This window comes from Colias croceus, chromosome 8, assembly GCF_905220415.1.
Source record: "Colias croceus chromosome 8, ilColCroc2.1".
NCBI lineage: Eukaryota > Metazoa > Arthropoda > Insecta > Lepidoptera > Pieridae > Colias > Colias croceus.
This window is the reverse complement of record NC_059544.1, coordinates 889,748-903,963: the sequence shown is the minus strand read 5'-3', so window position 1 is coordinate 903,963 and position 14,216 is coordinate 889,748. Positions and strand designations below refer to the sequence as shown.

Sequence of the window (14,216 nt, the reverse complement as noted above, 5' to 3'; positions counted from 1 at the left end):
AGACACGTTCTGACCATAATTTTTCTTTTTGTTATTGCGTACTAAGACCCCTGTAGAACCGCCCGCGCCATCCTGTTACAAATGACCCGAAATGTGTCAGTATCTCCCGGCCTATGTACATAGAAATGTATATTTACAAAAATGTCGTTATTTAAATTTAAATTATATAAATGTCGTGGTCATATCGTAGATTTGATCATTTCATGATATTATGAGTGGCCATTTCAGGAAATGGTCGCATATCATGAAATAATATATAATATATATATATCTTATCATTGATCTGCCCAAACCACATCATGATGTGGCCAAACTATTTTTTATATATATAATATAAAAAATAGTTTGGCCACATCATGATGTGGTTTGGGCAGATCAATGATAAGAAATCGTTTCATGATATGGCCAATTAACGCACGGTTTTTTCATGAAATGACCAAAATTATTTGATCATATCGTAAAATAGTTACATTAATCGTTGGTAGAGGCGCTGCAAGCTCTGTGTTTATGTGATAAGATGGCGGCCGCTGGCGAAAATTAAATTATTCGCAGTTAAAAACTTCATAATTCGTTTAATAACAATATTATGAAGAAAGTCATAGCAAAGAATTTACGACGAAGTGGTACGAGTACTATGGAAAATGTGGATATCTTATATGTATTTAAGAAAAAATGCGACTTAAATAAAATAATTTAAGAAACTACTACTATATTATTATAATTGTTTGTTTTTTAAAAAGCGATCCGCTTCTGGCACTCGCCGGCCGCTGGCGCGGCACGCTCGCTTTGCTCGCTCGGCTCGTGCGTTGTTTATCAAAGTGTAACCTAACCTAACCTAATTGTTTTCTATTGCAAAAACGATTCGCTTCTGGCATTCGCCGGCCGTTGCCGCGGCACTAACTTTAATGACATTAAACAAGTTTTTAGAATATAGTTATTCTGAAATTTTTTAATATTTTATGGACTCTTTATATTTTATACGATCTGGCCAAATGTGGATGACCAAATCGTGAAACGTTGACGATTTAACGATCTGATCAAACTATGTTGGCCATTTCACGATATGCGACCATTTCGTGAAATGGCCACTCATATCATGAAATGATCAAATCTACGATATGACCACGACATAAATACCAAATTGAAAATGTTATCATGTGAATACAGTCACACGATGAATTAATTGTTTGCATTTTTGCATAATTTTGAAGCCAATTTGCTTAATGACAGCCTGATTGAGATTCAATTTAAGATGAGAGAGATGAGATGAGAGATGAGATAATTTTATTTAATGTTGATTAAACAAATCTTTAATCTTTAATTTTTTATACTTAAGATTTTATTAAAATACTAGCGGTCCGCCCCGGCTTCGCCCGTGGTACATATTTACGTTTTCTCTACATAAGAACCATCCTCGTACTTCAAGGAATATAATAAAAAAATAATTATCGAAATCGGTTCAGCCGTTCTCAAGTTATGCGCTTACCAACACATTTTGGGATTAATTTTTATTTATAAGATTTTATTGATGGTTTGTTGTATTTGTCGCCACTTTGATTAATAAAATCCTATCATATCCTACTTATATTATAAATGCGAAAGTTTGTGTGGATGGATGTGTTTGTATTTGTATGTGTAGGTATGTATGTTTGATACTTTTTCACGCAAATAATACTGAACCGATTACAATCAAATTTAGCACACATATAGAGTGAAACTTGGACACATAGGATAGGTTTATAGAGGAAATCCCACGGGAACGGGAACTATGCATGTTTTTTTTTAACAGGCGAAACCACGGGCGGAAAGCTAGTAATTGAAACAAAACAAGTATACGTGCAACAAGTGATAATATGAAAAAATAAAAATAAATGTGCGCATAGCCATGGCAATAAAAATAAAATAAATAAAGAATTCGAGATAAAGTTAGACGGATGCAAAATAAGATAGGTTATTGCATGTTTAGGAGCAGATCAACAAACTTCTAACAAAGACTACAGTATCTCACAGAATATAAAATTAAACATATAAGTATTTCACTTGGTAACTTACGAACAGAAACAAATTGTTCTCATAATAAAGAATCTGTTAACAGACTTTTTATCGACTTCTGATTACCGTTTTTAATAAACGCAAAAGATAAGATACGGAAACACCTGTTTATCTTTTTGCATTTTGTTATTTATATTATATTATGCATATTATTCGAAAATTATATGTATAAATAATATTTATGAATATGTAAAAATGAATATTTATACATTTATTGTTCACTTTTCGCTCTAAATATAAATTTATATGCTACTATACGCCGTAAATCATAGCCAATTTGTAAATCAAAAACTTACAGAAATACAGAAGTTCAACATCAAACCATTAAACGATTCAAGTCAAATTTTATAAATTAACTAGCTGCTGCCCGCAGCTTCACATGCGTGGAAAAAATAAATTTTCATGGTACCAACTTTCATCCCATATTTTATCTCCTTGGGGGTAGAATTGATCAAAATCCTTTCCTAGCGGATGCCTACGTCGTAACACCTGCCTGTATGTAAAATTTCAGCTCGATCCATCCAGTGGTTTGGGCTGTTAGATCACTATGTCAGTCAGTCAGTCACTTTTGAACTACCTATATAATATACTAGCTGTGCCCCGCGGTTTCACTCGCATTGCTCCCCTCCTGTTGGTCTTAGCATGATGATATATAGCCTATAAACCTTCCTCGATATATGGGCTATCTAACACCGAAATTTTCAAATTAGACCTGTAGTTCCTGGCATTAGCACGTTCAAACAAACAAACAAACGCTTTATAATATTAATTATTAGTATAGAAAAATGTCACGCGTAACGAAAAAATGTTAGGTACACTAAATTTTTTTCCAACCCCGATAAAGAAGTTTCACTTTAAAAAAGCTACCCCTTTTATATCCAAGAATTTAATTTAAAACTCATTTTTATTGAATCGTAAAAAGCTTTAGATTTTGTCTATTGCTTTTATGTAAATTACATTCCTTTGCTTGTACGTTTTAATTTAGCTTGTAGATATTCAAAGTTCTAATGAGACCTTAAAAAATATATCAATTACTAGCTTTCCACCCGCATCTTCGCCCGCTCAGTCAAAGAAAAACCCGCATAGTTCCCGTTCCCGTTGGATTTCCGGGACAAAACTTATCCTGTTTCCCGGGGTAAAAAGTAGCCTATGTCCTTTTTTAATTTAGCTTGCAGATATTCAAAGTTCTAATGAGACCTTAAAAATATATCAATTACTAGCTTTCCACCCGCATCTTCGCCCGCTCAGTCAAAGAAAAACCCGCATAGTTCCCGTTCCCGTTGGATTTCCGGGACAAAACTTATCCTGTTTCCCGGGGTAAAAAGTAGCCTATGTCCTTTTTTAATTTAGCTTGCAGATATTCAAAGTTCTAATGAGACCTTAAAAATATATCAATTACTAGCTTCCCATCCGCAGCTTCGCCCGCTCAGTCAAAGAAAAATCCGCAAAGTTCCCGTTCCCGTTGGATTTCCGGGACAAAACTTATCCTGTTTCCCGGGGTAATAAGTAGCCTATGTCCTTTCTCGGGTATCAAAATATCTCTATAACAAATTTCATGCAAATTGGTTCAGTAGTTAAGGCGTGATTAAGTAACAGACAGACAGAGTTACTTTCGCATTTATAATATTAATAGTATGGATTACATTTCATAGTTACGTACAGTTGCTAATTTATTAGAAAAGGCAACCTTTTCCGATAATTTGAAAAAGATTTAGTTACGTATGCAAATAAACGTGAATACTTATATCTAAAGCGTTCCAAAAATATGTTGGAGCACAAATTATCTGGTATATTATAATAATATTATGTTCAAAATCAAAGATTGCATATTTAAAAAAAATCTAAATTCTAGTCACACCAGTTATCAAAAATGTGATAACCAATAAATACATTAGTTATAATATAAATTAGACCTTTTAGGGTTCCGAACCTCAAAAGGAAAAAAAGGAACCCTTATAGCATCGCTTTGTTGTCCGTCTGTCTGTCTGTCTGTCTGTCAGACCCTTTTTCTTAGGATCGCGTGAAGGTATCAAGCTGAAATTTATATCGAATACTCAAGTCTACCGTTCCTTGAAGCTGTAAAAAAACAAATTTTTGAGCCAACGCAATCATAAGATACAGCCATTTATGCTGCAAATTTTTGACATTCGCAACGAAAACGTACGACTACAGAATTTGAAATTTGGTATGAAGTAACATCTTTTAGGACAGACACAGATAATATGATAAAGGCACAGATAAAGGAAAATTTGTGAAAAGCAAAAGAGTTACAACGTTTAAAAGATCTTCGGAACCCTCGGTGCACGAGTCCGACTCGCACTTTGCCGGTTTTTTTAATGTCTTATAATCAAGATAAGATTTTGCACTATAAATGTTGCATTTAAATATTTCAAGAATCAGGAACGTCAGACAAATAAGGAAATTATATGAGAAATATAAGAAATAATGTTTAAATTTGTAACTTAAAGCTACCCTGATAAGAATTTTCTATGAATACCTAATATAAAAAAGAAGTTAGCACGCGATAATTATATTAATATTCAAGATTTTATCCTGTTTGCACTAATGTTATTAAAATTTTCTAAATATAAAATTTTAGATGTGTAATTTAACCTCCTGGGGCCTGCGGTCATATATATATTACATAAACAATAAAAAAATATTTCAACGCCATCTTTTGCGTATATGCACGAATAATACCTCAAATCGATGTAGTGGTATGTCATCCACTATACTAAACGGTTTTTGGTTTTATAAGTGACACGTGATTTGAAGTATTCTCATTTCGAAGTTGACGGTGGCTGTGCGACGGCAAACACGTGGTCAGTAATCTTATATTTCTAGTGGAACCATTCGTATATTGCAGTATATCTTTGTATATCTAATGATAATAGATATTATTTCTGCAACTGCAATAGTTATTTTGTAAGATAAATCTAAAACTTGTGAAAAATATTAATGTTTTCTTTTATGTCATACTGGTAAGACATTTGGTCTCAATTCTTGCCAAATTGGTATTGGTTACTAGAGCCCCATGTATTACCTATATGACATTCTTTAGTTTATGTTACAGATTTTATTATAATTTCCAAGGATTATAAGATACTGAGATCTACCAACACCTGGATGAGTCAAATATTGACCTATATGATGGACCTATGGAGTTTCTTGCCGGTTCTTCTCCATAGATACTGCTTTCCGAATCGGTGGTAAATGTTAATACTGTTGTGACGATTCAAAATTGCTTTTAGAAGAAGTCTAATTGAATAAATAAATGTTTGAGATGAAGGTAATACCCCAAATGATAACGATGAAGCCGCCCAAATACCAGAACATGATTCTTCTTCCATTCGTCCAATGAGTATGAGTCATTTCAGAACAGAATCGTCACTATGTATGTCATCTTCAGTTGTTGGCAGACCATCTCGGGGACGCACATGACGTGGACCAAGCTTATGGGGAGGCTGACCGAGAGAATGGATTAGAAATAAGACCTAGGGGTGGACGTGACAATATAAATACACCACCACGCCGGAGCAAAATACATGAACTGGTCGTTTCTCACCCTTAAAAATACCTATCTATGAACCAAGGTACAAAAAATAGACACAGAACAATGGATAGAATAATAACTATTTAGATTCAAGTTTAAAAATATATAATAACTAAAAAAACATGTAGTTTTTCTTCATTTTCATAAACTTATTACACTTGGAACTGGGACCCCCTGTAATATATACATGACATAAAGAAAATCCAAGTTTTCCACGAAAGATTTTTTTTACCATTTTTTTGAATATTTATAATTGCATTAGAACAGATACAGCTAATTTTTATTACAAAAGAAAGAGAAAAAAATCCTGGGTCTCAGGAGGTTATGCTAACGTCTATCAAAAAATCAAGACTTAACGTGTGACCTTTAGAAATCCATACTATATATAATACTAGCTTTCCGCCTGCGGCTTCGCCCGCGTTTTCAAAGAAAAACCCGCATAGTTCCCGTTCCCGTGGGATTTCCTGGATAAAACCTAGCCTATATTACTCGTGGATAATTCTAATGGCGAAAGAATTTTTAAAATCGGTCCAGTAGTTTATGAGCCTATTCATTACAAAACAAACAAACAAAGTTTTCCTCTTTATAATATTAGTGTAGATTATATTAAATGCGCCAATTTGCATGAAATTTGGTATAGAGATATTTTGATACCCGCGAAAGGACATACGATAGGTTTTATCCCGGAAATTCGACGGGAACTATGCGGGTTTTTCTTTGACTGCGCGGGCGATGCCGCGGGTGGAAAGCTAGTTAATTATTATTAATTCTTATAACAAAGCACGCTTTACGAGCAAAGTGTGAGATTATTTACAACTAGTCCCTGTTGCTATAAATAACCTGCCATTAATGTGATTCATTCAACAAAAAAAGGAAAATTTAAATGTGGACATTACTTAGTACTTTTCAATCACGAGAAATAAAATACGAGCATAAGGGTGCTTTTCCACCAATAATGTGCGAGGATGTGTAGGAATGTGTTTGTAAGGAACCAATCATATCGCTTCATTTAGTTTGAAGTTAGAAGCGTTTAGCGTTTAAAGCGCGTCACACACGGTGAAGATACTATAATATTTTATGTTACAAATTACCCGAAATTTTGTGGGTCATTTGTAACAGGATGGCGGTTCTACAGGGGTCTTAGGTACGCAATGACAAAAAGAAAAATGATGGTCAGAACGCTGATACCGGATACCTTGAGATACTATAACGTTTTATATGAGAGAATGTTAATATAAAATATTATAGTATCTTCACCGTGTGTGACGCGCTTTAAGCTATATATATATATATATATATATATATATATATATATAAATACCAACTTGGGCACTAAGTTGATCCAGCCCGACTGCCGTGCATTCCTGACTCCACCTTTACCCCAATATTACTCGACTCCGGTTGCATAGATCTTGCCCGGAGTGGCAACGGCGCAAATATTAGAGCGATGTTGCCAAACGTATTCGTGGAGAAATTGATATACTCAACATTTTTATTGCTAAGATCTCGAACTGAATCGACTCCGTAACGGCCGAAATTCAGAAACCCATAAACACTTGTTGGCTCCGTTTTATATACCAAATCCAAAGTCGTATGTTGATCATTATCATTTATATTATCAAAATTACAGCTCTATTTGATCCGACAAAACGAAACTGTATATTAAGTAAGGTAGATAAATTTTTCGTAAACACTACAGTATTTGTTGGCTCCGTACACAAACATATTATAGTTAGGTAGTGTTCCATACATTGCTAACTCCACCTAGACTAGACGAACTCGACTCCGTAACGGTTCAAATTTTGAAATGCTACTTCTTGATTCCGTTTTATATACCAAATCATAAGTCGTATGTTGATCTGTTCCATTTATATGCACTTGCATGACATTGACATGGGGATATGAAATTAGGGCTACCAAAAAAGCTCCTGAGTTTTATGGAAGTTGAAGAAGTCGACCGTAATTCAATTGAAACTTATAGAAAACGTTGTGAAACTAAAAATAAGGAACCCTAAAAAGATTTTATTTGGACGAACCTTTCGTCATACAGTGACGGTGATAATTCTCAAGTAGTATGCAACCTACAAATAACAACCTACCTCTTGAAACAGGGCAACTCTTTGGCGAACGCTACACGTAAGATCCATATTGTGATCCGTCAATATTTACTATCGGATTACGATATTTATTGACGTGTAGGGTAGTGTATTGAAGGATCACAATACAGGGTTAGTTTTCAATGACCAGCCAAAATTTAAAATTAAGATCTAGATATTAAACCAAAGGTGCATTTGAAACATTATTGTCGAATAAAATTAAATAAAAATAATAGCATTCATTTGAAAATGTCTTAAAAATTTCCTAAATCGTAAACACCCCCAGAATCAATGCACTTGTGTGCGTGCGCGCATTGCCAAATTTATGTGTGTGCTAACTTCTACCTATCTAGGTTGTTGAACTGAATTGTTGCTTTTGTAATGTCCACACTTTCGCTTTTTAGTGGTGGACAGGAATGAAATCTAATTTAAAAAAAAACGTTTTTTTTTTTTCATTAGTTCTAAAATGTTATCGATTCTGAACCATTTCTGAAAATTTGGCCGGTCATTGAGAACTAACCCTGTATATCGCTGGATTTCTGGAACTCCTTGTGATCTGATCCCAGGACCTACATCGCAATATTTATCTTGCCGTCATCACGTCTGGCTCATACAAAGAACGTTTCAGTACTGACGCGATACGTATTGATAGTGTAGGGTGTGCTGTGATCCCTCCTAAGATACATCAGTAAATATCAAGATAATTATCATAATATTTATTGACGTGTAGCGTTCGCCTTTGCCCTGATTCTGATATCAATCTGATAAAATAATTAAAATGTTAGATTTAGGTCAAAAACAAATGACGACTCATATTATTGCACAAATTATCCATTGCGGAGTAAATATGAGTGTCCGCAGATCGCCAACACGTTTAACCAGCAGTGGTGCAGTGGGTACTGCCGGTGGATCGCATCCCGATCTATCGAAGCTAAGTTCGTTTTCTACGAGTTCTACGCCAACTGATACTTAAATTACTTACAGAAAACGGAAACAACCGCTAGAACAAGATTGCAGATGTAATGATGATATGAAGGATATTCGGTCGGAGTTGAGCCGTATTAGTACATTATTTGAAAAATATGTATGCTCAAATGAACAAATAGTAAACAAAATTCATTCAATTGAGTATTTGAATAAAAAATTTTTTTGTGCTAAATGGAATGATTATATATTAGTTTTATAACAAAACTATTTTTTTAAATTTTTTTTTCAATAATTCAAAAGTTATTTCAAAATAAAAATTAGTCTTTGAATCCAGTACCGAAAACACACCGACAACTCCCGAAGCGTCACCAGGGCGCGTGTGACGTCATAATGTTAGTTTTCACTCATTGCAGTTGATAGAAAAACGTATACAACTGTAACATTTTGGCGTCACATCTATGGTGACCAGTCATGGCGCGTTTATAGTCACGTGATTTTAATTTAAATTTCATCAATTTTTAATTGCTTTTATTTAATTGATAAAATTTTTTTTGGAGCTTTTTGCATTAAATATCAATATTATTAATAATAAGGTTTTAAAATACATAAAAAAATCAATAATTTTTTTTATTCAAATACTCAATTAAACATTCATTTCAACATTTCATTCAATTAAACAAAATCATTTCGGCGGTATGGCGACCATTTAGAATCGTCTGAAAAGTATGGCGATGCATGGCGATTTTCGTAAATGGCTGCACGACGATGGTTACCTGTGCAAAAGTTAGCCTGGTACCAATAAAATAATAAATAAAATAAAATTTATTAGTAACTTCAAATATAACATTACAATATTGCTCTGCCTTCTGAACTAGGTAATTCCTATATTTCAGAAAGCAGTGCCTTCCCTTGCAAATTCCATGTTACATTATATTTGGCAAGTTAACAAAATAAATTTTAGTGACTAATGATAAAGGATACAAAGTAAATGATTAAGAAAATAAAAGTATACGATTTGAATTGCACAATACAATGGTTGAATTGTTTTTTTTTTAAATCAACGCATTCGCGTCGGTATGGCGGGCTTTATGTCACACCGGAAACGTATGGCATGACACTACCATCTACATCTTTTTTATGGGCTATCGGTAAATTCTAAAATTTTTGTGTTACAAATCGTTTGACTTTCGCTATTTTTCCGACGAGTTTGACTAACGCCCACGCGACTAAGCCGCCGGTACCAGCGTTCACACCATCATTTTTCTTTCTGTTATTGCGTACTAAGACCCCTGTAGAACCGCCATCGAAATGACAAATGACTCGAAATTTTGTGTCAATGTCTCCCGATCTACTAGGTTCGCGAATCGACAGCTCTCTAAAATGGAATCATCACATCGACCACCTAAAAAATAAATTATCAGCACTTCTTAGATCTCTGCGTAATATTACTTCTTGCATTCCTCATAAATTACGCCACACCATCTACAACACGTTAGTAAAGCCGCACCTAATGTATTTAATAGAAGTATGGGGGAGTGCTTACAAAAATAAATTAGCGCCACTCCAAATTTTACAAAATAAAATCATTAAAACTATTTTTTACTATCCTTTTTTAACTAAATAAAATCTACGACGACACTAAAATAATGATACTAAAATATGAATAGATAATATAATACGTGTATGTTCATCCGCAAAGCGCTACATAAAAACATAAATACAAATATTATATTCTCAACATCAAATCGCCACTATCCTAATAGACGAGCTAGCTATCTTGCCCTCCCGAAGATCCGAACAAATTATGGAAGGCGAACGGCAACATACGTTTCTATAGCAGGAATAAATGTCTTTAAACCTTCAAATGGCTAAGGCCGCAAGCGACCAATGGCTGAGCTCGGTGGGCTCTGATTGGCTCATTTGAATCGGATCAACAAGAGCTAAAACGCAAAAAAGGTGGATTTGTATAAAAAGCACGTAATTATTATTATTACTGATGGTGACACTTGTGGCTCCGTTCGGATCCACATACGGACGGTGGTGTGGCAATGGATCCACAAATACCAACCGGATCAACAAGTGAAAACGGATCAAATAATTACTAACTATATGGCACGTTTGATCAACATAGTGCCCATGGAGATATCTATATATATATATATATATATATTAATGAATCTTTACAAACACATTCCTCGCACATTATTGGTGCAAAAGCACCCTTAGTGTCAATTTCCAATTTTCCGCTGCTGTCGCCATATTGGAAAAATCTTGCATTTTAATGACATTATGATGAAAGAATACAAAAATTTGTACAGTTTTAAGTTTTATGGATCAGAGCTTTAGGGGTCAGTTGTAAAATATACCAACAAACGTGCAAGTAAATGACTAAAAGCACTTTTTAAAAGGAAGAAACGATTTAACTTCTATTAATTAATAACTATATTTTTGATATTTTTTTATAGGTCTGGTGCTGTAATAATCAAACAGTTGAAACGGCGTAAAGTTAGAAATAAATGGCGTGCACACAAAGAGCTAAGCCAAAGCTCAGTTAGTGTTGCGGAGTTCAATTAGACGGACGACGAAGGGCGTGCGGGGAAGGCGGGACGGACATAGCTTCGCATATTTTAGTTAGCTCACATCAATGACCTATTATACTAGTAGACGCGGCATACGCCAACATCATTGCACTAAAAAACAGCGTAATTAATACATACCTACTTACTAACGCATTATCACCAATACAGTTGTTCTCTCTTTCACTCTCACGCACGAGACATAATACATGTCTCACTCATGTACTTCGTAATAACAACTGCCGATTAAAATATAAAAAGAACGTCCAGCCACGACGCTGAATGGTGGGTGACTAAGTGAAACTCGGGCACTTAGCTGAGTTTTTTCTTGCCAAAATAGAGAGCGGGTAACGTATCTAGCTTTTTTATATATCATAGGCTCACATAGCTTAGTTCACATAGTTTGCGGTCTGCACACAAGTATGGAAAACTGCGTCAGCTATGCGAGCTAAGCTAAACTAACTTCGCTTAGCTCTTGGTCTGCAACCCGCATTAGGCAACATTTTAAAGGATAAAATAAAAGTTAAAAGTTTAAAACCATGCACTTTTATTCGATTAGCGTTTATCGGTTTGACATATTTTAATTGAGAATATTTGGAATTCATTGTCAAAATAATCAACGGAACCCACGAATTACAAACTTTATTTTTTATAACACAGAATTGTCATGAATTACATTTATTTTTTGTATTGCATAAAAACATATTTTGTGTGAAATATGAGTGGGTTTTTATTCAATTACTCGAATTTATCACTTAATAATATTTATTCAAAAAATCTTTTTTTGTGTTTCATGTTTGACTGACATTTGAGATGCAAAAACTAATACGATTTTATACTAATTGTAGGTTGTCTTTTTAGGAAGGTTTTTTTGTCGTGAAATAGTACCTAGTTTTTGCCTGGCCAATAGGAAGATGCGAATTCAAATCTAAACACGATCTTAACTAAAAATCTATCCGTCTGTCTGTCTGTCAGTAACGCGTTGATGTAACATATGTACAGAACATAAAGAAAAAAACATACAAGGGCAAGATTCATAGCTTAAAATACCAACTTTAAACGAAGGTGCTCTATCTGTCTATAATAATAAAAAGATGGGCTGATTTATGACTCTGAGATAGTCAAAAAAAGACTGTATTATTAATAAAATACAATGAAAAATCACAATGATAACGATTTTAAATATCATCTTCTAAAACAGGCCACCCGCAGTAGCTCTATATCTCTCTGTTTTGCTTTGTTGTAAGAGTTAGATACATAAATTAATATGTAAGCGTAAATAGAAGTAATAATATGAAAATATCATAGATATAAAATTGAAATAATTAACCACATGCTGCTTTCAACGCAAGCCAAGTGCCAACAATATTAAGAAGGTTTTTCTGAATCGTTATTATATTTTCAGAAGCATCGAATCTTTTTAAGAATTGATATATCCACAAACAAGATGAACTAAAACGTAAGTCCGTAAAAATACCTACTAAACATAACTACTTCCAAGTCACTCATAGTTGCTTTGTTTCTCTTACGCATATTTATAAATTCGTCCGCCCAAAGTCAATAACAAATATTTACTTTGGGCAGATGAATTTATAAACCAAACATTGACAACCTAAGTTGACAACATAGTAGGTAGAGGTAGGTACCACAAGATACATATGGTCTTGCCATAAAACAATTCAAACACAGTTTAACTTTAAACCAGGGATCTGTCACTTTAATAGTTGTCTATGTGAAATACGACAAAACGATACATTAAAGAGAACCCACGCCTAACGTTAACCCTGTCTAAAGTTTTTTGTGGTAAGACTGTTAAAGTTTATTCTCTATTTTGTACAAATACACAAAATAAAAAGCAAGGAAAACTCACAGAAGAGAAAACGGACTCGAATATCGAGTTCCAAGACAATGCGGCAGCGAGCGCGGCGGCCGCACACAGCGCGGCCAACGCGACGCCCGCCCGCCGGCACTGCGGGGCGCGCCCGCGCATCGCGCTAACGCACACCTTCGCTCCTGTTGACAAGAATAAAACAAACTTTAATTAACCGACTTCAAAAAAAAGGAGGAGGTTAGGTATCAATTCGGCCGGTATTTTTTTTTTTTTTTATGTATGTACACCGATTACTCCGAGGTTTCTGAACCGATTTACGTGATTCTTTTTTTGTTCGATGCGGGATGGTGTCGAATTGGTCCCATAAAAATTTTATTCGGATAGGCCCAGTAGTTTTTATTTTATGAGCATTTTTGTCTGTAGGTATTTGTAAATTTTGCAAGTGCAAGTTTGAAGTCGGTTGTTTTTTAACGCAGTTATCACTTGTTTTAAGTTATAATAATATGTTCTCTAGTATTATTCTATACTTATAAATAAAATTTATCAGTCACAGTATACCTAACCTAAATTGCATCATTTTATAATTTGTAGACGCATCTACGAATCACTCAAAGCTAATTACTAACATTAATACTTAGATGTTTTATTTTTTTACTAACAAATGGATCTGCGATATCCGAATAAAATAAAAAAAAGCGCGACGATAAGCTCTTTATTAATAACTAGCTGCGCCCGCGGTTTCACCCGCATTGCTCGGCTCCTGTGGGTCTTAGCGTGATGATATATAATAGCCTTCCTCGATAAATGGGCTATCTAACACCGAAAGAATTTTTCAAATCGGACCAGTAGTTCCCGCTTCAGCTTTATAATATTAGTATAGATTAGTGTTTTAAATCTAGACTCATTAATTAGTTATACAACCTGTAATTAGGATGATGACATAGAGCGAATTCACAATAATACAGATTAGATTTTATTCGTAGATAACATATTATATATTTTATTTTGTTTCATAAATTATTAAATTAGCGCTTTATATACTTAAACAAATGATGCAACTATTCTTTTTTATGTAATGTAATATAGACTATAAATTCTGTGCCTCCAGTGAATAAGGGAGTAAGACGAGTTATTCCCTTTGGTTTTTATTGCACCATTGGATTCAGCTCGTCAAAATACAC

At 34.2% G+C, this 14,216-nt stretch overlaps 1 protein-coding gene across 2 annotated transcripts in view; it reads right to left on the bottom strand.

Annotated features, from left to right (window-relative positions):
• The window catches only part of LOC123693668 (protein peste-like), an 85,706-nt gene that overhangs the window by 13,068 nt on the left and 58,422 nt on the right, over window positions 1–14,216 (bottom strand). For both annotated transcript variants that reach the window (XM_045638859.1, XM_045638860.1), the window contains exon 2: window positions 13,075–13,217. In XM_045638859.1, coding sequence (XP_045494815.1) covers window positions 13,075–13,194 — 120 coding nt within the window. In that variant the 5' untranslated portion in view covers window positions 13,195–13,217. The remainder of the gene's footprint in view (window positions 1–13,074; window positions 13,218–14,216) is intronic.